Raw genomic sequence first — 27,261 nt, 5'->3', positions numbered from 1 at the left:
TCAAAGGATCTAAACCTTGTCTGAAATATAAAACAAAATATGTTCGAGGGACAGATATGTCTCTCACAGAGTATCCCTTCTCTGGGGCAGACTCCCCATTCATATGAAACAGAGCTCTTCCCCAAGTATATTCAAACACAATTTGGACAGATGGATGGGAAATCACAAATTCACCCCTGGCTTGTCACCTATGATCCTTATGGGCAGGGGCAGCTTGTAGATGCCCTCAGGCACAAGCATATACCAAAGCTGTTCTAACCCATAGGCATTCATAATGGGAAAAATTTGGGCATGAATAGGCTTAAAAGGCTCTAGTGCCATTAGAATCATATCAGGTTACTAGGCTATGAACTATTATTTGTACTATACTGTTTACCTGTACGTCTGGGATAGGTTATGGGTGAAAAAGATCTTTAGACCAGTTTGCACATTCAGCAGATGCCTTATATGTAGGTTATAATTTATCACATCACCATGGGCAATAACCAGAACAGTGAGTACAAGATAAAATAAAAAAAAATTGTAAACATTTTAATATTTGCATTAATCCTGTTTTAAAATAATTTAAAAATTACATTTTCCCCATCCTCAGGACACTTTCAGGGAACTTATTTCATTAGTATAGTAACTGTACCAAAGACAGTATTACCGTACAGCTTCCACTTTAACAGAATGGAATAAGATCTCTGAATTGAGACATCATGCTATTCATTAGGCTCCTTAATGAAAGTCCAGTGGCCTTGTGAGTGAGTCACAAAACTACTCAACCTCGAAACACAGGCTAGATTCGTAAATCACAAATAGGTTTTTGTGGGGTCAATACTCCAGCACCCTCAACAGTGGGGGATGCACCTTCCCATCCCTTGATACTTATACATACCAACTCCAACACAACAGTGGGGGATGCACCTTCCCATCCCTTGATACTTATACATACCAACTCCAACACTACTATAGTGGGCAAAAGATAAATCTCCATACAGCGCATTCTTGACTGCCAGAGTAAAATCCCCAGACCTATACATCAGGAAATGAAAATTTGAGTGTTGATCACTATTACAGCAATGTTAAATCTGGTTACACTTCATTAGCATGGCTTCTCCTCTCTCAACATAGTAGCAGAACATGGCTAGCCAATCAATGTCCTGTTACTGTGCGAGGTAAGCAACTGAGATCACTTACTCTGAGCAACTGATTTTAGCACTTACCTGGTGATCTTTAGTCATTTGACTAGAAATATCTAAACAGATACCAGTTCCACTGGCATATAGGGATGAAGCTCTGACTATGAACCAGGTAACCTAAGCTTTAATAGGCAGCTTAAGAACCTGCTGCAGCTGGCATGCGAGACAAGTGACACACATTTGTTAGATCACCTCTCTTTCTCTCTCTTTTTGGGAGGAGGGAGTGGAGTGTGTGTCTAGGTACTAAGTCCTGTTGTAGAACCCCCAGTAGAGACCAGTAATCTCATAAATGTGCTAGCTTTAAAGGGGCATGGATGTCTAGAGGGTTTACATCTCTTGTGGAAGTGACAGATATGCTCCTGTTGACACTCCCTGCATACCAAACCCTGGTATGGTACAGGACAATTCACAATGGTGTTAGGATCTTAAAGCACAAAACCCTCTAGCCTCAGATAGGCGATGGCTCCACTTTCTACTGTTAAGCTTCTGCCCCATGATGGAATAAATGGGCCATGGCGCTTTTGCCTGTCATGGGAATGAATGTAGTGAAAGAGAGAGGGAAGCCTGATGGTCACCAAGAAAGGGAGAAAAAAAATACAAAAAATGGTCACCAAGAAAGAAGAAAAAAATGACACACTGGATTTTCTGGTGATGGTGTGCATGAATACTTCTCCCATTGTTCTCACAGAAATGCGCATTAAAAGTTAGTTTTGACTGTATTGCAAGTACGTAGTTCTGTTTTGACAGTTTGTGAATTAGACAATTTATCCTCTGACAAAGCATAGTAAATGAGCAAAGAACAAGCCTCAACAGAAGCTGATGGATACTGCCTATGCCCACATGGCAGTGAATGAGGATACTGATGTAAATGGGTTTGACTGTGTTGATACTGTACCATGGAAAGAAATGCTGGCAGGATTTAAGGAAATTAAGGAGGGGTTGGACAGCTTCATAACCCTACCAAATAACCAGTATGCAGAAGCTGCCCTGGTGTGAGGATTTCAGTGACTAAAATGTTACATTGCAATCGGAGGTAGAGGTGTGTTAAAAGAAAAACTGATATATCAAGAGAACAAAGTCTACTAAGAAAATAAGCAAATTGCTGAAGTTCCTAAAACATGAAAGGATGTGACTGTGTAACTTGCATTCTGATTAAGTTGGCTAAATGGACTGGATTACTTGCAACCCAAATTTAAATTAAATGGGTTCATTAAGTATTTATGGCTGGCAGGTGTGTTGTTAATGGCAGACCCACACACATTCTGGTGCAATTTGAATCTTAAGATAAAAGATCAGTTGCTGACTTCGTTGTGGTACCCTAATAAAGTGTACCAAGGTAGGTAGATAGGTAGGTATGAGAGGGTGTTTTTTCCTAGAAAGATTAAAGTTTACAGACATGAAGAGAGTCACATGACGAAAAAGGACATACAGTTTGTCTCATCTATGAAGTAGGACTATGTTAAAAAGTTGAAGTTTTTCCTTTTCTATCCAGAATTTCTCAGGATACATTTTACAAAAGAATTTAAGACTTTTGATGACCCTCTGGGTGTGCTCACTCAAAATGCTGGAGATATAAATGTAGCTGCTGAAGGGGAGATGGCCCAAACTGCAGAAAAAATTGATTCAGCTGAGAGAGCAGCAAGTCAGCTAGAGGCACTTTGGAGACTGGAGCATAAGGAGCCATTTCCAACAAACATGTCAAGGTTGGTGCAGAAGTTGTCACATGTAGCTTGTCAAACTACAGGGTGACTATGAAGACAGATGTTTTTTGAGTATGTTTTTAAGTGAATAATATATGGAATTGGAATCGGTTATGAATATGCATGTCTTTTTAAACTGACATGATTAATTGATTCCAAAATGTCATAAAGCTTGGGAGGTCACAACTCAAAACTGTGAAACTCCTAATGTTGCAAAAGATACAAGAAGTATTTTTTGCAGGATGGTATGCTCTCCTTCACCAGACACTTTCTACCTATAACATCCCAGGCTGTGTTCTACACGAACTACAAAACGAACTGGCACCCCACCTACGTACCATGTTCAAACATAGCTTCACCTCAGGCTTTGTGCCCACTGAATGGTGTAAAGCAACGGTTATCCCACTCAACAAAGAGGGAGCCACAATGGACCCCAGCAACTACCGCCCCATTAGCCTGACAAGCCTGGTCTGCAAGGCTATGGAACTTGTAAACAATAACATTGGTAATCTCCAAACTCTGGACCCCACCCAGTTCAGGTTTGTAAAAGGTAGATCATGTCTCCTAAACCTGATAGACTTCTTTGAAGCGGTCACCAAAGACGTAGGTTCATAGGTAGGTACTAGGCTATTGGCCCTAGGGCTTATACAAGCCTAGCCAAAAAGGTACCCTGGCTTTCGCCAGCCAAGAAAATTATTTTCCTATGCCCCTGTCAAGCAGAGCCACAGAAGTGATCCCCAGGGTGAATTTCCTATTACCCATCCAATCATTAAGATTTTTCTTGAAGAGTGCTAATGAGGAGTTCTGGTTGACATAGATAGGTAGTCTGTTCCAGAGTATGGGAAGTCTCTGGAACAGGAATCTATCCCTCCAGCATGTTCTGTTTATTGTGGTGACAAGGTTTAGGTCCCTAGAGCATGTAGCTCAGGAGGATTGGGATTTCTTTAAGTGGAGCATGACCAACAGCTCTGGGTTTGACATAGCTTTGTATGTTAGGCAGAGATTGCCTCTGAGTAGGCGATACGTGACGGAGTAAAGCTGGAGTTTTTGGAGACTGTTTGTGTAGGGCATCTGTTTGAGGCCAGTAATCCTCTTTGTGAGGTATTTTTGCGGCCTTTCCAGTTGTTGTAGATGTCTTGTGAGGTACATACCAAAAGGGGCGTTGTACTCTATAAGGGGTCTAATGAGTGATGAGTAGAGGGGAACAATGACCTCTTTTTCTGGATGAGAAACCTTTTGTGATGAGGTGTGCCACGTAGTAGGATTTCCTGACCACTGTGGCGATGTGATCAAAGGAGAGACTACTGCCACCTGTGTCCCAAGGTCTCTTATCACACTTTCGCTGTCAAGTAGACTAGCGCCTATGTGGTAGTTCATGGATACAGAGTTTTTACCAAAAGGGAGGACAATGCACTTTTTGGCATTGAGCTTGAGGCCATGGCTTTGACACCAGGCATCTGTCTCAGTGAGGCCCTGTTGTAGGATGTCCACATCATTAGGAGTTTTGATTATGGCTCCTAGTTTGCAGTCATCTGCGAACTTAGTTAGTCAAAGACCTTCTGTGTTAGCCTGTACTTTAGAGAAGTAGATATCAAACAGGAGAGGACCCAGAACTGAACCCTGTGGTACTCCACTTGTCACTGGTCTGAAGTCTGATTTGGAGTCTGCTACCTTCACAGTGTGGGTTCTGTCAATAAGCCAGTTGGCAACCAATCTTGTGACATAGGGATTTACATCTAGTTTAGTGAGTTTATCTATAATTCCAGAGTGGGGGGTGGTTCCCAGTTCTTACCAACAAGCAGTTTTAGGAGTTCTGGCAAAAAAGGGAGAGGACAGAACTATGCCATCACTTTATTGGCCAATTTCAATATTGAATCATAGTTGCTTATATGGCACGATGGCTTCCACAATCAACACCTGTAAATTAGAGTGTATTTGTTATGTGGAGACAAACTCTTGATAATATTCTGAAAACTAAAAGAACAATGCAGTCAACACAACCAAAAAGAAAGATTTAATGGTGATTAGTATGGATGTTGAAAAGACATTTTTTAGGGTGAAGCGGTATTACTTGACTGAGCCACTTTTAGCCCTGGGTTTCTCCCCATGAATTCACTCATTTAACATTGACTTTGTACAGAGGTTTAGAGGCTAAAGATTCACACTGGATTGTTAGATACCTTGTAATTAAACTTATAAAGGGTACTCAGTAAGGATGCCACCTATTACTTTTGCTTTCTACAGTGCATGCCTCTAGCAGTTCAGATAAAACAACCTGATATTAGTGGGTATATAGTGTGACAAGAAGATCTTAGAATTTCATTACCACATCTACCCAGACCAGAAAAGGATTTACAGAAACTGTGGTTTTGATGATGGTATTAATTTTAAGACAAGGCAGTGGCACTAAATTATACTCTTTCTCAATATAAGAGAGCTGCTTATCGATACTTGTAAAATCTACACATATGAAATATCTGGGAGTCCTGAGGCATGATTTGGTTGAAACATTGATATCAAAAACATACAACTTATGAAGAAACTCAAAACTGTCTGTAATTAGATAATGGTTACAACTGCTGCAGTATGCTTATCCAGACCCTCCTGTGGGTAGCCTTCAAAATTTTGTAAAGTTGATGAGGAAGATCATGCAGGACTTTATGGTACATCTGGGGTGTAAAGGGAAAAGATGATAGTGTCATGAACATCGAGAAGATTAAATGTGCCAGATCCTTAAACTGTATTCAGAGGCTATACAAATGAAAATAGTGTACATTTTAACTATGAGCTCATATGAGGCAAAGTGGAAGCAACTGACCACATTACTGAATGAGAATCAATGTAAATTTGAGCATGTGGCAGAATGAAGTATTCTGGGAAAGAGAGACATCCCCTTTTGTGATTAAACAGTTAATGCAGTTATTAAAACAGGTGTTCCCGAGTTATAGCTAGTGAATGGGATAAAATGAGAGAGTTTAAAAATAGGCAGAAATAAAAGAAAAAGAGATATGGTCAAGAAGTAACAGGAATTAAAGGGGCTGACAAGGTTAAAATATTGCAGAATATGGGGAATCTCACAGAACAAGAAGAGGCACAACTGCAGAGCGCTAAAGAGAAAATAAGGGTCTACCTCAATCATATGCAGGAGTTTGGAAAGATTGCCATTAGGCAACTTTTTTTTTTTTTTGGATAACAGCACAAAACCTTTTAGTACAATGAGTTGGGCAACAGAAAGTAGAAAGGGATGTTGCCAAACTTAGGCAGCCTATAACAAGAAAAGTAACCAAGATCCTGTAGAGGTATTGGAGAGGTTTCGGAAATTTTATGAACATTTCTATAAATCAGAAAAGTGGGGGAAACAAGAAAAAGCACAAATGGAAATATTTATGGAAGAGGACAGAGGTAAATAAGGCTCAACAACTAACAGTTATGCTAGGAGGAGAGGAGATAAAAATTGTGACATATAACCAATCCACAGGGAATTCCGGTGGAAGTTAGAAAAGAAGAAAGTGATAAAGATCTGGAAGGTCTTGTTTAACAGCATTTTAAAAGGAGGGGAAGCACCAACATCCTGGAAAAACAAAACTGTGGTGGTTGTAATACCTAAAGACAGTAAAGACCCATCAGATCCAGCTTCACATATAATCAGTTTAAAATTGAAATGGGCCTAACATATTTATGTCTATAATAGCTAAAAGAATGGCAAAAAAAGTGTTTCCAAAAGGGAGACCCAGTTGGATAATGGTGTTTTGTGGAGGGGAGGCAAATGTTTGACAAGATTAATAGAAGGTACATAAACTGATTAATTTAAAAACTTTTCTCCTAGAAACGCAAGATCTGGGTGCAATAAATCATACACAAATAAAGTAGTATGAAAAACGCATTGCTTAATTATGTTCAGATGTGCAATATTGTAAATAAACTTAAAATTATCATAGTCCTCTAGTCCAGAGTCTGCTGCTCCCTCCAATACTATTCACAATAAATACAGATAAGCAATATTAATGGACTTAGGGTGTTCAAGACCAAATCCTAAAAAGGAAACTAACCTCTGACAATACCAATGTCAAAGAAACAGTTCCCCATACTGTGAACTGTATAGCACTGACGTCATATCATTCTTTTAATTTTTGATTACGGACATTGTGCTTTACAGAAAAAAAAAAGATGACCCAAAGTAAAAAATGTCAAACTCTTTCCAGAGTTGAAGCCCAGCTCCTTGTAGGATACCCTTGAAAGGTGGGCAGTCTGTTCAATAAAATATCAGAAAAAGACTTCACGTATAGCGCCATGAGATAACCAACCCGCCCCTAATCAGTGGCATGAACAATGGAATAAAAGGTTAACTCTAGCTATTAATAAATATTAAAAGTGCAGGAGAATAATGAGTAGCGCTACTTACACTTCCTATCCTATGTTGCAAAGTCTGAGAAGAAGAAAGAAAAAAAAATCAAGTGGAAAGAAAAACTAAGAAGAACAGTGAGAATGTTGAAGACCCCTTGAGAGTAACATGAGACAGCATGTCAGACCAAGAAATGGAAGAAATAATTTTGAGAGAGGTTCTTGGTGAAATTAAAAAGAAGAATTCTACCTTGGATAAATTTACAGAAGAAATAATGGAAAGTTCCAAAGACGATGAGGCAGTTCTAAATAACCATTAGGATGCAATTCAAGAAAATATCCAGGAAACAGAACGAGGGCCGCGGTGGTGCAGCAGTTAGCATTGTCGCCTCACAGCAAGAGGTTCTCCCATTCGATTCTCGGCTGGAGCGCCTTCTGTGTGGTGTCTGCATGCCCTCCTCACGGTCGACTGATGTTAAAGATATGCAGGTAGGTGCGAGTGTGAATCGCTGTGCCTTCCTTGAAAGGTTGGGCATCGGGGCTGGCAACTCGGCACTGTAAAAATCCACTGCCAGTCATTAGCGGACCAGAGTTCCCCTGTGGTGACCCCTAACCAGGAAAAGCCAAAAGACATTACTATCCAGGAAACAGAACAACTGCGATTAAGAACAGAGGCTACACAGATTATGGTGGAAGAGTTGAAGGATCAACAGAATATAGCATGCAGAAAGAACTTGAGATTTAGTGGAATCTCGGAAGGCATGGAAGAGTGGAATTGCAAACAGTTCATCACCCAACCATTGGAGAAATGGATAAATATACCTGCTGTGTCACTCAAAATAAAAAGGGAGAACAGCTCCCTGGCACCCATGGAAATCCCAGGCAAATCTAGGTGCAGTTTGAAACATACAGACAAGAAGAAAACATATTGTCCCAACTATGGATGGCAGGTTCGAAATGAATGTGTGGATTGACAAGGGTCTTTGTAGACCAGGATTTTTCTGTGAACACGAAGATAACAGCAGGCCTTCCTCCCAGTAATAAAAATGGCCAAGCGCAAAGGGCTGAAAGTTAAAATCATCTACCCAGCTGCATGCAAATTATTTCTGTCCAATGGTGTCAGAACCACACAGGACCCGAAGGAGCCACTGAACTGGCTAGAAAGCAGAGAATTGGCAACAACTACAGTAAACAACTCGGCACAAACTTCTCAGTAGGGAAACAAATAATCAGACAGAAACTGAAATGAAAACAAGTAATACCCAACCAGGAAGGTTATTCCTCTTATTCAAAATGTGTCAACTATTGAAAGAAAGGGCAACAACTGCCCAACAAAAGGAAACCAAGCAGCTGCAAGGCAGCATGGCCTTCTTTGACTTCACATTTAGCTATCACACATCACCAAATGAATGGAAAAAAAAAGCAATATACAGGAGGGAAGTGGATGCTGCATCAAAGCAAGATCAAGGATAGTCAGTGGGCAATATAGGACTGATATGTTAAATATCGTAATTCACTGAACGGAGAGCATGAACTACAAAGTGGACTGGCACCACATCTTTGTACCCTGTTCAAATCACAGCCTCACCTCAGGCTTTGTCCCTACCAAATGGCACACTGCTACAGTCATCCCTCTACATAAAGGGGAAGCGACTACAGACCCTGGGAATTATCGCCCCATTAGCCCGACCCAAGTCTGATATGTAAAGCTATGGAGTGCATCATCATGGACCTGATTAACAAAGATATAGGAAATCTCCAAACTCTAGATCCCACGCAATTTGGCTTTGTGAAAGGGAGATCATGCCTGCTCAACCTAGTTGACTTCCTTGAGTCAGTCAACAGGGCTGTGGATGAAGGTAAGGCAGTGCATACAGCCTACCTTGATCTGGCCAAGGCCTTTGATACCATTCCTTACTCGGGAATTATTGATAAACTCACTAAACTAGGCATCAACCCCTGTATCACAAGGTGGATTGCAAATTGGCTCACAGATAGAACACACAGTGTGAAAGTAGCGGACTCCAAGTCAGACTGACGATCAGTCACCAGTGGAGTCCCACAAGGATCAGTCCTGGGTCCTCTCCTGTTCAGCATCTACTTCTCAGAAGTCCAGGCCAACACAAAGGGACTCTGGCTGACCAAGTTTGCAGACGAATGCAAGTTGGGAGCCATTATTAGCTCCCCAAGTGATGCCTCAGAGAGACAAATGACTGGTGTCGAAACCATGGCCTTAAGTTTAACACCAAAAAATGCATCATCATCCCCTTTGGTAAAAAACACATTGATGGGAGCCCACTGAACACTGAAGGCATTACAAGAGATCCGGAGATGCAGGCCGACAGCAACCTCTCCTTCGACCGCCACATTGCCACTGTGGTCAGAAAGTCCTTCTGTGGCACATCTCATTACCAAGGGTTTTGCATCCAGGAAGAAAGAGATTATAGTTTCTCTCTACTCTTCCCTCATTAGAACAATCCTCGTGTATAATGCCCCATTTAGCATGTACCTCACTAGACAGCTGCAACAGCTGGAGAGGCCACAGAAGTACCTTACGAAGAGGATCCTAGGCATTAAACACATGTCCTACACGGACAGACTCAAAAGACTTTAGCTAGTCTTGGTCTATCGCCTACTTAGAGGTGATCTCTGCTTGACTTTCAAAGCCATGTCTGACCGAGCTCCGTTAGAAATGCTACATCTAAAGAAATCCCAATCCCTCCGCATCACATGCTCCAAAGACCTCAAACTCATTACCATAATCAACAGAACATGCTGGAGGGACAAGTTCCTCACCCAGAGATTGCCCATGCTCTGGAACAGACTTTCCATACATGTTAAAGCAGAGCACCTTGCTGTCCCTCTTCAAGAGAAATCTTGATGAATGGATGGGCAATAGAAATTTCACCCTGGGATCACTCCAGTGGCTCTACTTGAGAGAGGCACTGGGAACTAACATTGTTCAGGGCACTTCTACGGGCTAGACTTAAGGCTCCAGGCCCATTAGCCTAGTACACACACGAACCTATGAACAAAATGACAGACAACAGTATTTTTTAAATAACAGTGGGATAATTAAAAGTGAGTATATTCAGTCTAGGATTTGGACATGGAGGGAAGTGGAAACTCACCATTAACCTTTTTATGTATTTTTATGTGATTATACCAATGAATAGCTAACTTCTGTAGCCACCAGATGTGGAAGATGTATGGACTGTGTCTGATGGACAGACTGGGTCTGGACAACTGGCATCAAATTTGGGCATACTTGGTCCATGATTTGGCATCTCTAAAAGGACAATTATGTACAATAGTAAGTGTGTGTTTTGTTCATTTATTTTCACACCATACGTTAACAATGTTTTGGGAGAACTAAAGACAAGGCCAGACTAACATATTTTTACTTCGAGCAGCCTGCAGTAGATTAATAGACAAGGACTAGTTAGTCTATGTGTGTGACAGGCAAAATGCAATGACAAGAGAACTAGAAAATAAGGAGTGCAAGGGATGGGAATCAATGGGTAGGGGATTTCCCAGCAACCTAGGGTAAACAGGATACATGCAGGTTGTGAAGTGGAGGGCAAAAGAAAGGAAGGAAACAGGTATTTTATAAAAGGTAAATGGAAACAATTACAGTAGTTAGTTGGAACTTGAAGAGGTTAACAAAGCCTATCTAAAGAGAAAGAGTTCCAACAGTAAAATAGAATGCAGAAATACTAGAATAATTGAGACCCATACGATGCAGGAACGGTACTCCAAACTCAATAGGAAAGGATACATTATGGTAGCTATTTCAGAATACTGAAGAGCCAGAAGAAGGGGTATAGTGTTAAACATCAAAGAACACCTCCTCTTTCAGATATTAGGAAGAAGAGAAGATCAAAGAGGGATGCATACAGGAATTAAGGGTAGTTTATACAGGCAGAAACTGACGATAGTGGCACTCTATATCCCAGCTAGAACAATACAGAGAGGTAGGGGGGATAATATCAAATATCATAGACTTTAATAAGGTCTCCTTATAATTATAGGGGATTGGAATCAAATTCATGAGGCAAAAAAAGATGTTAGGTAAAAAGAAAACTTACCAACACAGAAAAATACATCAGAAGCACTCTGCAACAACTAGGTTTAATAGATATATAGAAAGCCAAGAATACAGTGGACTCTCTCTTATCCGTTCTCACTGGGACAGGACCTTAGGCTGGATAAACTATGGCTGGTTAAGCAGAAAAAGCATACAAAATAATATTTATAGGTTATAAATCAGCTAGAATAACAGGGTTTGTGTTTGTATGCATTTTTCCAATGAATATGAAGTCTAAAACTCAAATGTCGGTCATTACTTAGCCCAGAGGAGTCGGAAGTGTTGTTCTTCACTGTTGTGTTTTGGTAGGATTGCAGCAGAAATTTGATGTCTGGTTAAAGAGAGGCTGGATAAGAGTCTACTGTATGTGTAGGAGGGATAAGGGGTTTACTTTGTACTCTAACATGCATAACATCTGGATGCAAATAGAGGATACCTGTCGGCAGTTTGAGTATATGCTACAGGTAGTAATAGTTGGCCCATTACACTGTAACAAAGCTGGTATTAGAGTGCACATATGTACCCCCCACCCCCATGCTGAAGCATTGGAGATTTCTAGCATTTAAGATAGAAAATGACAAGTTTATACAAAAGGTACTATGAGTGACGCAGGATAAAACGCCCAGATGGGGAACTAAAATTCAAGTAAATTGAGAACAATGTAAGCAGGATACAAAATAAAGTTATCAATAAAGCAGGAGATGTTGCAAGCCAGGGTGACCACAGAGCAGGGGTCAAGGGGGGTTAGGGATATGCAACTAAAAAGGAAGTATCTTACTGAGAAGGAACTTCTTGTTAAGCAGGCAATATTACAAGAAATACAGGGGGCTGAATACACTAGAATACTAATGTAAGAGACACCTACTGCAGAAGGTGCATCTCTAAACCACCCCAAATAGCATTAGAATTCTTTCAATGCGACTAAGGCAGCAGCAGTACAAAAGGGCTATTAAGCTTTGAGACTCTGAAGATGGGAGGGAGTCTGCACAAAATTTTACAGGTTTTCAAAGCTTATTATGCAGAATTATGTCACTCAGAACAGCAACAAGAGATAACTAGGAAATTATTATTAAACTTCTCAGAGAAATCAAAATCAATCTAAAGGACACTAGCAGACGAGGAGACTACAAGGTTAGTTATGGACATCACTGAGCAAGAAATATGGAACGTTTTGAAGGCAATGAGGAGAGAAAAATCCACAGGGTTGGATGGGCTTCCATTTGAGATGTAGATGGTAATGGAAGAAATGACACGTATGGCGAGGATTGTTTAACACAGTGCTCCGAGCGGGTGGCATCCTGGAAAATGGCAGATTTCACTCATTTATAAGCAGGAGAAAGATCTCAAGTCACCCACCTCTTGCCACCCAATATCTATGTTAAACCACAACTATAAATTATTTATGGCTATACTAGCAACAAGTTTAAATAGGGTAATACCCACATGTATCTTGTTAGACCAAACAATTTTTTTTGGGAGGGGGGGGGGGGTGAACATCCGATAACCAGATAAGGACTAGAATGATAATCCAGGATGCCTACGAGGGGCAATCCAATGTGCCAGCTAGGGCTGGATGCTGAAAAGGAATTTGATTGCGTGGAGTGGGATTACTTTTCTGAAGTGATGGAAGTAATACACTTCCCATGGGACTCAGAGTTAATCTGGCAGGTTTTCCAGGAATCCCAAGCCTGGGTCAAAGTAACAGCAGGATTATAAGGGGGATTCCCAATAACACAAGGAACTGGACAGGGGTGCCCCCTCTTACTAGCTTTGTTTGCTTTGTATTTGGAGCCACTGGGGGGGGACAAAACAGGAGGTTGCACATTAGAGGGTACCACTGGGAACAGATAGTTATGGATCTCTGTCTCTGATAATGTTTTGATAACTATGGCTCATCCTGAAGAAAACATATCTACCTTATAGGAAATATGGAGGAAGTTTAATTATCAAGCTACAAAGTTAACATAGAGAAGACACAAGGCTTACATGTAAATGTATCTGAGACAGGAGAGCTATAAGAAGCATACCCAGGAATATGGAAAACTGGGATTGAATAATTGTGGGTAAAACTGCAAAAGAAAAAACAGCAGCAGCTAGGCAGATGCATGCAAAAATACAGGAAAATACATAAAAACCTGTAACTACAGAAATGGTTATACTTAGATTTAGCTCAAAGTTTCCAGACACTCAATTGGTATGTGGATTTCTCACATTTTATATTATTTGCAAGCTTTCCGGTGGTCAGTTGAGAGAAAAAGATATACAAAAATTGGGAAATGGATGAAAGAATATGCATGGCAAGAAAGAACACCAAGGGTAGCATGGATTATGATAAGCTAGGTGGCATGGGTATTGCATGCATTAGAAGCTTTGTACAAGATGTATACCTGTCCTTTTACGAAGTGCGTTAAAATGGAGAATAGTGAGCTAGAATAGCAGGAGATTATATCTCTGAGAAGGACAGCAGAGCTGAACCTGAAGATTCATTAAAGCAGATATGGGGAACAAATAAGAATCAGCTAATTGTGCCCATATTACAGGAAGTAGAAGTAGGAATGATAGAACTCAACATCAAAAGTTTAAAAATTTGGACATAGAATATTCTTCCCTTCCTATATGTACAACAAGAAAAGATAAATACCAGACTCTGGGGTGGCACTGGATACATAGGATACAATACTGGCGCCAAATAATAGAGTGAGAAGAAACTATGGCTTGGGAAAGTCTTATGGAAACCTACAGAGTCCTCCCACTGTGGGAAAAAAATCCTTAACAGGGGATAAGAATGAAAGTAAGATGGACAAACTTGATTTAACAGAAACAGGATGAATGGTTCCCAATAGTTAAGTGGATAACAGAACTTGGAGGCTTGGTAGGGAAGTAAGAATTAATGGGGAGGCAGTTAGGAAAATACAACTTTTAAAAGAGAATTACACATTTAAGGGCAAAGAGAAATGAGTTTGATTGTCACAGAGTGAAATATGACATACAACATGAGAGTAATCTGCCTACCAAAACTGCAACAAAGTCACACAAGCACCAGATTTTCTCGTGGAAGTGCCAATACAAATATTTTTATACACCAGATAGACTGGCCAAAATATTTCCTGGGGCAGATCAAACATGCTTGAGATGTCGAAAGAGTGAGCAGGGAACATGGAAACATTTTTCTTTGGAATGCGAGGAGCTTAAATGACTTAAGGAAGACCTGGGAGAGAGATGCTGACACGGTTGAGAGAGAATTAGGGTTAACTAAATATTTTTTTCTGGGGACTATGAACCCCTCACCCTAAACTCCTAATTGCAAAAAAGGCATTCACTAGGAAGTGGAAGAGCCCCTGTAAATGCAATACAAATGAAATGATAAACACTAGAGGAGATACTCAGGACACAAGAGAAGAAAAGAAAAAAAAAGAAAAAAGAAAAAAAAAAAAAAAAGAGGACAAGAAAAAGTTAGGGAAAGAAAATATGGACATGGTGGAATAGGGTAATGAGGTTGGGGACGGAAACAGAGAAAGTAGGAGGAGAATTTTTTTTAAACAACTTTATTGAATCCTCACTTGTGACAGACACTAACAGTTATACAAAAATAATTAAACTGTATTAAATTAACATTAACAAACATTATACTTCACATATATTGCTATATATCATATAACCTAAACATTACATAAAATTATTCAATTCCTACCCCTTTTTTTAAACAAACATTTTTTATTAAACCCTTACTTACAACATAAGCAATCATACATTTATACAAATGAAAACGAACCACACCAACACAATCCAATTTGCAAGCATTTTACATCACAAACCATACCAACAATTTCAGTTGTAGATATTATATATTGCATACAATCTACCCAATCATTTTCAGTCAAACATTACATAGCTCATTTAAGTTCCGCCTTCTTTTAAACTTCATTCCTCCCCGTATGTATTCTTCCCACAATTCCATTTTTTGTCCTATGCAGTTAGCTCCTACCCTTTTCTAAAGATTTCAATTTCAGTTGTTTTATCTCTGTTACTATAGTCAATACTTCTAATATAGTTGTTTAGAATTTGACTTCCATTTACTAGTAACTGCTTTTTTGGCAGCCACCATAATTAGACATAGCAAGGCGTTACCATGTCTTGGCAATTCCGATTCTGTATCATAGGTCAGAAAAATAATTTCCCTCATCACACTAATACGCCCATACAGCATCTCAGACAGTGCATCTCACAGGGAATCCTTAAAGTCCACCAACCCACCACACTCCCAGAAAATAAGTACCTCATTTTTCCCTGTCACACCTCCAACATTTGCCGTCTACCAGAGGAAAAATTCTCTGGAGTCTACTTGGGGGTATAAAAATATCTATGTAAACATTTCCAAGCAAAAATCCTAAATCTTCTAGATTTTGTTGCATATTTGGTTGACATACATATATCCTCCCATTGTTTCTTTGTGAACTGTTTATCCAATCTCTTCCCAATCCTTTCTAACCTACTCTGACTGATTCTTATAGTTATCATGCAATATTCTATATGCTCTACTAGTTATCCTTTTTAATCACAGCTTCTGTTTTAGATTCTACTAAAAACTCTACCAGTTCTTGTCTTTTGCTTAGGACCCCCCCCCATTTCTCTTTGCCTATACTCTGATATCAATCCTGGATAGGAAGGCAATCTCTAATCTGCAATCCCAATAAATTCTTGACCTCTTCCCATTCTATTACCTTTCTCTCTCCAGTTATTTGCTCTTAATACCTTGGTTCCTTTGCCAGTTTTCTCCAATAAATTCCAGCCCCCTATTGTCTATATCCCTATATCTCTTTTCTCCATTCCAGCGTTGGCTTAGTTCTTAAAATACTTTCTGCTACTTTATGGATATAACATTCTATATCACTATTGTTATTCTCCTTAAAACTCGGCATCCAAAATCCCAGTCTCTCCTTGCTTCTTGAGCTTCCCCCCCATTTCATCATCCCTTTCCACTTCAGAGTTTTCTGCTTGTGCTATCGACAGAAGCCTTAACTGTGTAGCTTTGAAATATCCCTTTAAATTGGGTAATCCCAATCTGCCCTGTTCTACTGGAAGAATCATCTTATCCCACTTAACTCTTGCCATCTTCCCCTCCCAGATAAAGCCATTCAAGCTCTTTATTAATTGCTATCCAGAACTTCTCCTCCGGTTGATAAAAATATGCTGACCTGTGTATAAAGGACTAAAGGGACTAGAAACACTTTGACTGCTTGTATCTTATTAGCCATATCCATATAAAAAAGCTTCCACTTTCTCAGTTTTTGTATTATCTTTTGCTTAATCTCTTCCCACATATCCTAAACTGCCACACTGGAATCATTTTTAATCCACACCCCTAAATATTTAATTTTATCAAGTCCCCATAAATATGAATACTACTGAACCAATTTGTGTGTGTGTGTGTGTGCGTGCGTGTGTGTATACATGTAATTTACCCCTATTGCCTTTGTTTTAGCTTCATTAATTCTGTATCCCAAAAAAGATCTGAAACTGTCTCAAAATGTTCCACAACACTGTAATGTCTCTTTCCGGTATTGTCAGATATAAAATAATATCATCTGCAAATAGAACCAGCTTTTCTTGATTATAACATTTCTATACCATTATATCCTTGAATTTGAGTCCCTTATTTTCTTTGCCAGTGGTTCTAAATACAATGTAAATAAAAGGGAAAGGGGACACCTCTGCCTGGTTCCTCTGCTCAAGCAGAAATTATAAGAGGGAACCCCACCCACTTTAATTTTCCCTCTGATCCCTCACATATCCTCCTAATCAACCTTATAATTTTTTCAGGAAATGCAAATGCTTCCAGTGCCCTGCTCATAAAATCCCAGCTTACTCTGTCAAATGCTATCTAGGCATCAAGACACAACAATGGTATCTTCGTACATTCTGCTTCCCTCTGGACCATCAGTGTTCTGTTAATAGTCAAATGTTTGCCTCCCCTCCACAAAACCACACTGATCCATATCTATCAATTTTGGCATTACTTTTGTCATTCTTTTAGCCATTACAGACATGAACACTTTATATTCACTGTTAATTATTGAAATGGGCCTATATAAATTTGGGTCTTGTAGATCTTGACCCTCTTTAGGTATTACAGCTACCACTACTTTCTTCCAGAATGTTGGTACTTCTCCTCTTAAAGATCTGGAAGGTTTTGTTGAACAGTACTGTATCAGTCTTTTCCCTCCTAGCTTCCAAACTCCCACAGGAATACCATTTATTCCTGGGGACTTTCCTGTAGATTGGTTATATATCACAATTTTTATCTAATCTCCTCCTATTCTAACCATTAGTAATAGAGAGTCATCTACCTCTAACCTTGGCATATTTAATTCTTCCATAAACTATTCCATATTTCTCTGCTTTAGACAGACTTTCATAGAATTTCCAAAATATTTCTAATACCTCTACAGGATCTCGTTACCTTCCTTGTTATAGACTCCCTAAGCTTGGCGACAGCCCTTTCTACTTTCTGTTGCCAGAGTTGTCGTGCTAAAAGTTTTTGTGCTCTAGTGTTATTATTAAAAAACAGTTGCTTAACAGCAGTCTTTCTAAACTCATGTAAATTACTGATGTAATCCCTTATTTTCTGCAGTCGATCCTCTTATTGTTCTCAGAGATTCACCCTATTTTGCAATACTTTCACATTTGTCAGTCTCTCTAAATAATTAGTTACTTCTTAAACATAGCTCCCTTTCTTTTATTTCCAGCCTATTTTTAAACTACACCTTAATTTTATCCCACTCCCTAGCTATATTTTCAGAAGTAATTTCTATCCACTTGAACAGCTCCTGAATAATCTCCACTACCCATTCCTTAAATTCCTCTCTTTTCAACAGATAGGTGGGAAAGCAGTGTCTCATTTTTATTTCATTACTCGGTGTTTTTATTTTAATTATTGGCGCATGACCTGAAATAGTTATTGGGTATGTACCACGCCCTTCAATTAAATGCACATGTTCCTGCGAAATGTAAATTCTGTCTAGACTAACCTAGTTTTCGTATCTTGGGGATAATATGTAAATTCACTCGGAACTCTTCTTACTGAATTCACATCTTCCATGCCAAACATTTTCATAAATTTCTTCAAAAATCTACTTTCCTTTGTTATACTTTCCCTTCTAGCCCCCCGCCAGACAGATCTTCACTGCTGCAAATCAAACTCAAGTCGCCACCTACAAGTAATATTTCTTGCTGAAGACCGATTATTTCTGCCAGAATTTTCTTAAGTTCCATTATAGCAGTTTTAGGTGGAATACATGTCAGTGTAATCCTCCTGCCTTGCCAGCAACCCCTTACCACTACAAATCTTTGGGGGAGAAATTAAAATAAGACTTCCAGCTCATGCAAGGGGACAGGATATGTCTGGCTACTACTTGCTAGCCGATATGGTAGCCGATATGGTAAAATACAACAGCTTGTTGATTATTTGTGGAACTGTCATATTGTTTGTTACCTTTGGGATAAAGTCAGAACACCATGCAAGCAGACTGCTCTTATCTAGAATAGTTAACTGAACATGTGTATTAATAAAATTATGTTTGATTAAAAAAGTAATAATAAAGGGATGCACCCTAAAAATACAATGCAATTCCAGAAATCACTTGTAAGGCTGGTTTAGCCTTGTGTACAGCAAAATGCATAATACATTTCGAGAATAAAACAGTATAGTGTGACTTTTTTTTTTTTTTAAAACAAAGATCCATAATTAAAATATCCCCAAAAAGGGAGAAGAAAACAAGTGCACAAGGAGAACTGGTTTGCCCTTTAAATAAGCGATGCTAATGGGGCTAACCTGGACTAACCTGCTAAACCCTGGACCTTGAAACTCAGAGGAAGAATCAAGCTAGTGCAACACAGTACCTCCCACAGATTCACAACATAGGTTCATAGGTAGGTAATGAAGCTATTGGCCCCAGGGCCTATATAAGCCTAGCCAAAAAGGTATCCTGGGTTTCGCCACCCAAGAAAATTATTTTCCTGTACCCCTGTCGAGCAGTGCCACAGAGGTGATCCCCAGGGTGAATTTCCTATTTCCCATCCAATCATCAAGATTTTTCTTGAATAGAGCTAATGAGGAGCTTTGTTTGATATAGATAGGTAGTTTGTTCCAAAGTAAGGGAAGTCTCTGGGACAGGAATATATCACTCCAGTATGCTCTGTTTATTGTAGTGACAAGGTTTAGGTCCCTAGAGCGTGTAGCTCAGAGGGATTGGGATTTCTTTACGTGGAGCATATCCAACAACTCTAGGTTTGACATAGCTGAGTAGGCGATATGCGACAGAGTAAAGCTGGAGTTTTGTTAGATCTGCATAGGGCATCTGTTTGAGGCCGGTAATCCTCTTTGTGAGGTATTTCTGCGGCCTTTCCAGTTGTTGTAGATGTCTTGTGAGGTACATACCAAAAGGGGCGTTGTACTCTATAATGGGTCTGTGTGACAAGCAGAGGGGAACAATTACCTCTTGTTTGCCTGGATAAGAAACCTTCTGTGATGAGGTGTGCCACACAGAAGGATTTTCTGACTTCTGTGGCGATGTCATTATCAGAGGACAGAATGCTGTCCACCTGTGTCCTAAGGTCTCATCACATTTTTGGTGTTAAGTAGATTGCCACCTATGTGGTAGCTCATGGGTACAGAGTTTTTACTAAAGGGGATGACAATGCACTTTTTGCCATTGAGCTTGAGGCCATGGCTTTGACACCAGGCATCTGTCACCGTGAGGCCCTTTTGTAGGATGTCCACATGGTTAGGAGTTTTGATTATGGCTCCTAGTTTGCAGGCATCTGCGAACTTCATTAGCCAAATACCTTCTGTGTTAGCCTGTACATCAGAAAAGTAGATACCAAACAAAAGAGGACCCAGGACTGAACCCTGTGGTACTCCACTTGTCACTGGTCTGAAGTCAGATTTGGAGTCTGCTACTTTCACAATGTGGGTTCTGTCAGTGAGCCAGTTGGCAACCCATCTTGTGACATAGGGATTTATACGTAGTTTAGTGAGTTTATCTATAATTCCAGAGTGGGGGATGGTGTCAAAAGCCTTGGCGAGATCTAAATAGACTGTGTGAACCACCTTACCCTCGTCTACAGCTTTGGTGACTGCTTCAAAGAAGTCCATCGGGTTTAGGAGACATGATCTGCCTTTTACAAACCCGAACTGGGTGGGGTCCAGAGTTTGGAGATTACCAATGTCTTTATGTACAAGATCCATGATATGTTCCATGGCTTTGCAGACCAGGCTCATTAGGCTAATGGGGCAGTAGTTCCTGGGGTCCGTGGTGGCTCCCCCTTTGTGGAGTGGGACAACCGCTGCTGTGCACCATTCAATGGGCACAAAGCCTGAGGTGAGGCTATGATTGAACATGGTGCTTAGGTGGGGTGCCAGTTCATTCAACAGTTTGTGTAGAACGCAGCCTGGGATGTTGTCAGGTCCCAGGGATGCCATGTTCTTGTCTTTGGAGAGTGGGGTTTTTACTTGTGGAGCTGTGATTACAGGAACTTTGCACTCTTCCAGTATAGAGATGGGCCCTTTACGGGGTGAGGGGGTAAAGTTAGCACTGAACCTATCTGCCAGGATGTCGGCAATATCAGTTGGTTTTGTATATTTAGTACCATTGTGCTGCAACTCGGAACAGATCTGAGTGTTGCCATTGAGATTCTTGACATAGCTATAGAATGCTTTGTGGTTGTCTTTAGAATCAGTGGCGATTTTGTTTTTGTAACTAGATTTGGAGGATTTTATGAGGGATCTCAGCTTCTTACTGAGGCTGATCAGGGAGTTCCTCCAATCATAGGATTTTACTCTTTTTTTGCAACAGTTTTCTTTCTTCTGTTGTAGAGCTTGTATTTGGCAGGGGACCACCAGATTGGTTTCCTTTTTTGGAGGATAGCATCTTGTTTCTGTTAGGGATAGCACAATCCATTTACTCGTGTAAGTGCTTATAAAGGGCATTTGTGCAGGATTCAGCAGTTGTACCTCTATTGTCCATCTGCATGGGTGTCGTGAAGTTTGCCACTTCTGTCTTAAGAAGTGTGAAGTTGGCTTTGGAGAAATTTTTTACGGTGGTTTCCCTAATGGGGGCAGGATGTGGATGTCTAGGGTGATTAGCTTGTGGTCGGATCTAACCAATGAGGAATTGACCTCTGGTGTGGAACACCGGTCGCCCATGTTGGTAATGACCAGGTCTAGGATATTGCTGCCCCTAGTGGGGGTGTGGATAAGTTGATCCAAGGCATGAGAATTTATGAATTCCAGAAAACGTTGAGCAAGAGAGTTGGTACATGAGTAGTTTTCCCAGTTAATGGTGAGGTAGTTGAACTCGCCCATTATTAGGGTGTTGGGTTGTACCCTAATATTTTCCAGTGCATCAAGAAATGAGTGGGAATCCTGGGACATGGTGGGGGATCTGTAGCAAGTTACAATTTGGATTGCGGTCTTGCCCAGAGTTAGTTGCACTTGGATAATCTCAGATGCATTATGCTGAGCAACTAGCCTGGAGGTGTGGATATCCTTAATGAATATGGACACGCCTCCGCCTTTAGTGTTTCAGTCCCGGTTAGGCGGCCGAAAGGTGTGGTATGAATTATAGCCTGGTAATGCAGGGGTGCTCTCTGGAGCCTTGAACCAGGTCTCTGTCACTGCACAGATGTCGATTTTCTCCATTTTAAGGAGTACCTCGAGTGAATGTATTTTGAGGTTTAGACTTCCAGCATTGAGTAGCATTACCCTCAGATTTTGCTTGCTTGTACCTGTTAAGGTGGTGAATTTGTCATTTGAACCTTGCCTAAAAAAGGCAATATAGGGGTGACAAGAGCCTTAGCCTGTATCCGGAATCTCTAGGGCGACAGGTGCAGGCATCTCTGGCAAAGCATTGTGGTCTGTCGATCATGTCATCCAAGGCAGACAGATACTGGATCCCCTTAGAATGACACCAGAAGCTTAGCCAATTGTTGAAGTCAATCATTTGTCCTCGTACTGTGGTATCATTCTGGGTGATGGCAGGATGCTACTCAGGGCTAGGGTCACACCTGCATGGGCTACAAGGTCGGAGAGCTCTTCCATGTCTCTTTTCATGTAGTCCAGTGAGGTACATCTCAGGTTGTTCACACCAACATGGACAATGACACAGTCATATTTGTGCTTGTTGTGGAGTGATGTGAGTGTGGGTTATGTGGCGGATCCTGGCACCCGACAGGCAGCTGACAGTAACCTTCTCCTTGTTTAGCCTGGTGAGTGGGACATCAGTGTGCCTGACTATAGAGTCACCTATGACTAGTGTGTTGGGTACGTTGGTTTACCTTATGGGCTGTGGTTGAGTGGCACACTGAGTTTGTGGGCTGTGTGTCAATTGGGTTGTGCTGGGGGGGTGGAGGTTGCTTGAGTTTCTGCTTTGGAGGTCTCTGTTGCTTGAGAAGATTTTTATTGAGAGCCTCCACGAATGTAGGTGTGTGTTTCGTGTTTCTATGTGTGTGTTCTGGTGGTGTAGGTTTTGTGGGACAATGTGAGGAGTGTGGTGTGGTGCAAGTGTTCACCTTCTACTCTTGACTGTCTAGACCAGTCTTGGGTGAAGAGAGCTTTGCTTCCAGTTTGGCTATACAAGTGCATCTCTCACAGGTTGTAGTGTCGGGTGGTAGGAGGAGAGGGTTGTCTGTGTACAGGAGGCAATTGCTGCATTGCACCACGATGCCCAGATTCATCAGGAGAAAACTCCAGGAGCTGACTCTTAGACATGCCATTAAAAATAAACAAACAGCAAAAGAGGTTTCCAAGGTGGAGGTGAAGCAGACCAAGTAAAAGCCAAACAATACTATTTACAAAATAAACTTTTTGATGATAATGCAAGAAAAGATGAAAACTACCAAGTTAAGTAACTGATAAACATTCATCTCTTTCAAGTTTAGTAAACACATATAACAGTATTGATCTATATTCAATATTGTCAGAGCAGAAAAATCACAATGAGCATAAATGGCACAAGACACTTTAAGAGACTGAGGTAGCGAGTAGTGATGACCATGTTGCTCCTCTACAACATGCCTCTTGGATATGTAACAACTGCAGTTTAAGTACACATTACAGTAAAATGCTTTATATATATATTTGTAGTTCTCATTATTCAGCCACAACATGCACAAATGTGAAAGACCCATTGGCTGTTATACCTTTCAACTATCCCTGATTTTTCAGGGACATCCCTAATTTAGACTCAAATTTTAGGTCTGGCCCTCTTAGTCCTTCTTAAAACTGACGACTTTGGGGAAAAAAAACTGACGTACACTTAATAAATAAGGGCACTAACTAAAGTTACAGACTTGTTTTACATTTCTTCATTTTATTAAGGTCTCAAGTTTATTTTTGGTGTCTCTGATTGGTTGAGAGCTATACGTGCTTTCAAAGCAATACTTTCAGGGGGCGTGATAATAAAGTAAACATAACCCGTTACATTTTCGTAAGACTTAAAAGTTCCAAGATTTTAGAAAGAACAGCTAGTTACATGCCTCTGTCAATTAGCTCAAGAAGTCTGGAAAAAAGCCTAAAATAATGGGGGAACAAATGCCCCAAAATAGGGACACATTTTAAATACGGCTAGTATAAACTTAAAAAAATCTATAGAAAAATGGTGGCGTGCACTTTCCGAAGGATATAAAGCATGAAACTCAAATCTGTGTCATTATTTAGTGATTTCAATCTTCAGTAACTTGCCAGAAAACTGCAAATTTTATGAGGAACAAACCAAAATATGAGGCAAAAAAAAGTGGACAATCTGCTAAAAATCTAGATAGTGGAGTGGTATGCAAGTGATACAATGTTTCAATCACAGACCGTGAAGACATACTGCAACTAAATCTACTTCACGAGAAAATGTTAAAACAACCAATGTTTAAACATTACTATTAGACACATTAACGGCAGCTAATGTGAACTGGGCTTATAATATTTAAAACTGTCAAATGATATAGTCCGAGAGATGCTAAACTAAACGTAATTATATTTAAACTCACGTAAGCAAGCAGGTGACAACAAAGAGTGCAATCTTATAAATGTTTTTTTAGTGGCTAGAAGACTGGGGCTGTTCCTTCTATTGGATTCAGTGGGATTTAAACAAAGGTAAATTAAAGTGTGGCATGTACCTCAGCAGTGCAAGGAAAGCAGCAGGTTCCACATCGGGCAACTCTATCTCGGCAGATGTAGTCGCCATGCCCCCGTTGAACATGGCGTCGAAGACCGCACTCCCCGCAGCCAAAACAAACTTGTGAGCTGGTATTCTTTGAGCTTGTCTCCCCTTGCCTACAACGAACCTGACGTCGCTTAACAACTCGTTATTGAAAAGAAAGGAAAAGCGTTCTTTCACAGAACATTTAGTAGCTTGCCAGTTGTACATGGGCTCCCTCTGAATACCCAGAGAGAACGAATGAGAGTCTGGTACTGGTACTAACCCTGCTGGATTTTTCCCATCACTGAAAGGAGAATTAGAAGGGGCCCCATCACCCCCAGGAGATGCGGATGCTGCCGGTCCACCTCCTCCAGTAGCCATTTCTGAGACAGACTAATATAAAACTTGGAATTTAAAAATAAATGTTAACTATATTTCCAAGGAAACCACAATGCGCCCTCATTTTCATTTTGATATAACAGCTGCTGCTTTCAGTTTATAATACAAACAGTGACGTACCATATTTCCGGTGTGCGGACAGTATGCGTTCCCACTGTACACGCTCCAGCGTTTGTGAAACATTTGCTTCCTCCAATAAGAGGCACACTGTGGTTAAGATGTTGTTCCCGATAAATAAGGTGACGACGATGTCATTAGATACTTTGGTCATCAAGTTTGCTGTTTACTGTGCGAAGTACGTTGGTGACAATCTGTACTTAAACTAAACGTGTTTTTTTTTTTTTTTGGAGTAGCTCATAGAAACCTTAGTGCTCTCACAAACAGTACAAAATGTTTTATCTGTAACATACGGTGTGCTGTAGAGAGCTATACAAAACGTGCTTTATAGGAAAGCATCTCTAAACATACCTCTGAACATCTTAGTTCAAGGAATGTGGACAAAACCTAAATAATAGGGGGGGGCGTAAAGACACAAAATAGGGACAAGTTGTAAATGTTGCTTTTATAAACCCAGAAAGTTGATAGAATAACAAAAATTGTGTTATCATGCATTTCCCGAAGGGCATGCAAGACTGAAACCCAAATGTATGTTATTTTTTGTGAAGTTACTTCAATCCTCAATGAATTGTCAGGAAACCTCACATTTTATGAGTAACAAAAAAGTATTGAACAAAAACCTGGATGTTCTGTAAAAATTTGGGCAGTGGAGAAACATGCCTCTAAAAATAGTCTTGTGGTTATGAGAATGAGCAGATGAAAATAGTGTATCCCTTTATAAAGTATATAAGGACAGCATTTTTAGGATTAGTACATTTTTAAATGACAGGTGCTGAGGGCAACAATATGTTTGTGTATAAAATACAACTTTCTGAGAGGGTTGTTGGTTGTTAATGTGACTGACATTGAAGGAGGTTAGAAAGTGACAGGATACACTTAATAATTGCTTTTAGCATAATTTTACAATACCTACCCCATATCAACATTGTTTTTGAAAGTTTTAGTATCACAACTGATATATATCCTAGTATATAATAAATATTATAATTTTGCTTTTCTTTTAGAGATGGAGTCCCTTCTCGATTATAATGTTGGTAGTGAATAAATAAATAGTTAAATAAAAACTGAATATGAGATGTACTTGGGTATATTATTGGCTATAATGGAGCATACTGGACTGAGCATAACTCATGACTATAAATACAAACGCGAGTTACGCTCAATGCATTGTTCTCCATCATTGTCTAGCACTCAACCTCTTGCCTCCAGAAACAATTAAAGACACTTTTTAAAATATCAATAGTATTATCTTGAAAAATTGGCAAAGTTAGAGAATCGTAATTAGTCTATAACTAATTATTGCTTTATCCATTAAGTATAATCCATTACCTTTTCTCCTAGAAAAATAATTAGGAGAGACAGAGCAACATTTTGAGACAAAGCCAAAACAGTTTTGAGGTATGCTTGGAGAGATGTGGACAAAAATAAAAAACTGCAACCTCAACTGTGGATAAACTTCGTAACTGTAACTTCTAAATGCTGGGGGTAGTTATCCAAGATTTGCAAATACTATATAAAGGCTCAATACAAATAACTTACGTTAAAGTATAACTAACAAATCTACATGGTATAGTATCTGTCAACCAGGTGATAATGGAGATCACTTGACTGAAATAATGTACCTGTGATCATGATTTAAAATGTTATGACATCAGCTCAAGTGTACCATTACGCTTCTGCTGTAAAATTCAAACATCATGCAAGAACACCATTTCAGTCCAGTGTGCTCCATTATCACCATATTATCCAAGTAGTGACGTAAGTTAATAGGTTTGTATTGTGCAGTCATGGTGTCTTGTCACCAATATTATCTAAATCCAAAAACTTATTTTTGTATAAGCCTATATTTGTTCAGTTTGTAGTAGAATCATACTTCTCAGTTCAATCAGATTTAAAGAAATCTCCTATTTTTGTTCTATCCTTTAAGATTTGTGATACAGCAGTGATGCTTCCAGCTGCTAAATATAGTTGCACATTCTTCAGAGAATGCATGTTAATACAGATCATATAATTCTATCAACTTTTCCTAGTGAGTAATACTAATATTTAAAACGTGTGACTGATTTTTGTTTTTCCCTCATCATTTACAGACATATTCTCTATTCTAGAGAGAAGATAGTGAACTACTCCTCGGAAAGTATTAAAATTGAGGGCATGGCCAAGATGAACACTGAGTAGCAGTTTCTATCAGCTCCACTAAGATAACTTCTACAACCTGGAATTTTGTCTTTAAACCTTACATC

General features: G+C 39.8%; 1 protein-coding gene across 1 annotated transcript in view; it reads right to left on the bottom strand.

Moving 5' to 3' along the window:
* Positions 1 to 25,176, bottom strand: part of BTBD1 (BTB domain containing 1) — a gene marked incomplete in the record, with an annotated part of 873,751 nt that extends 848,575 nt beyond the window's left edge. Inside the window, 1 exon segment of the mRNA XM_044077796.1 lies at positions 24,480 to 25,176. Coding sequence (XP_043933731.1) covers positions 24,480 to 24,883 — 404 coding nt within the window.
* Positions 25,177 to 27,261: the final 2,085 nt, after the last annotated feature.

This window comes from Protopterus annectens, chromosome 7.part0 (assembly GCF_019279795.1).
Source record: "Protopterus annectens isolate FY-2018-M chromosome 7.part0, PAN1.0, whole genome shotgun sequence".
Lineage (NCBI taxonomy): Eukaryota > Metazoa > Chordata > Ceratodontiformes > Protopteridae > Protopterus > Protopterus annectens.
Note: the sequence above shows the minus strand (reverse complement) of the source record. Positions and strands in the feature narration are given on the sequence as shown.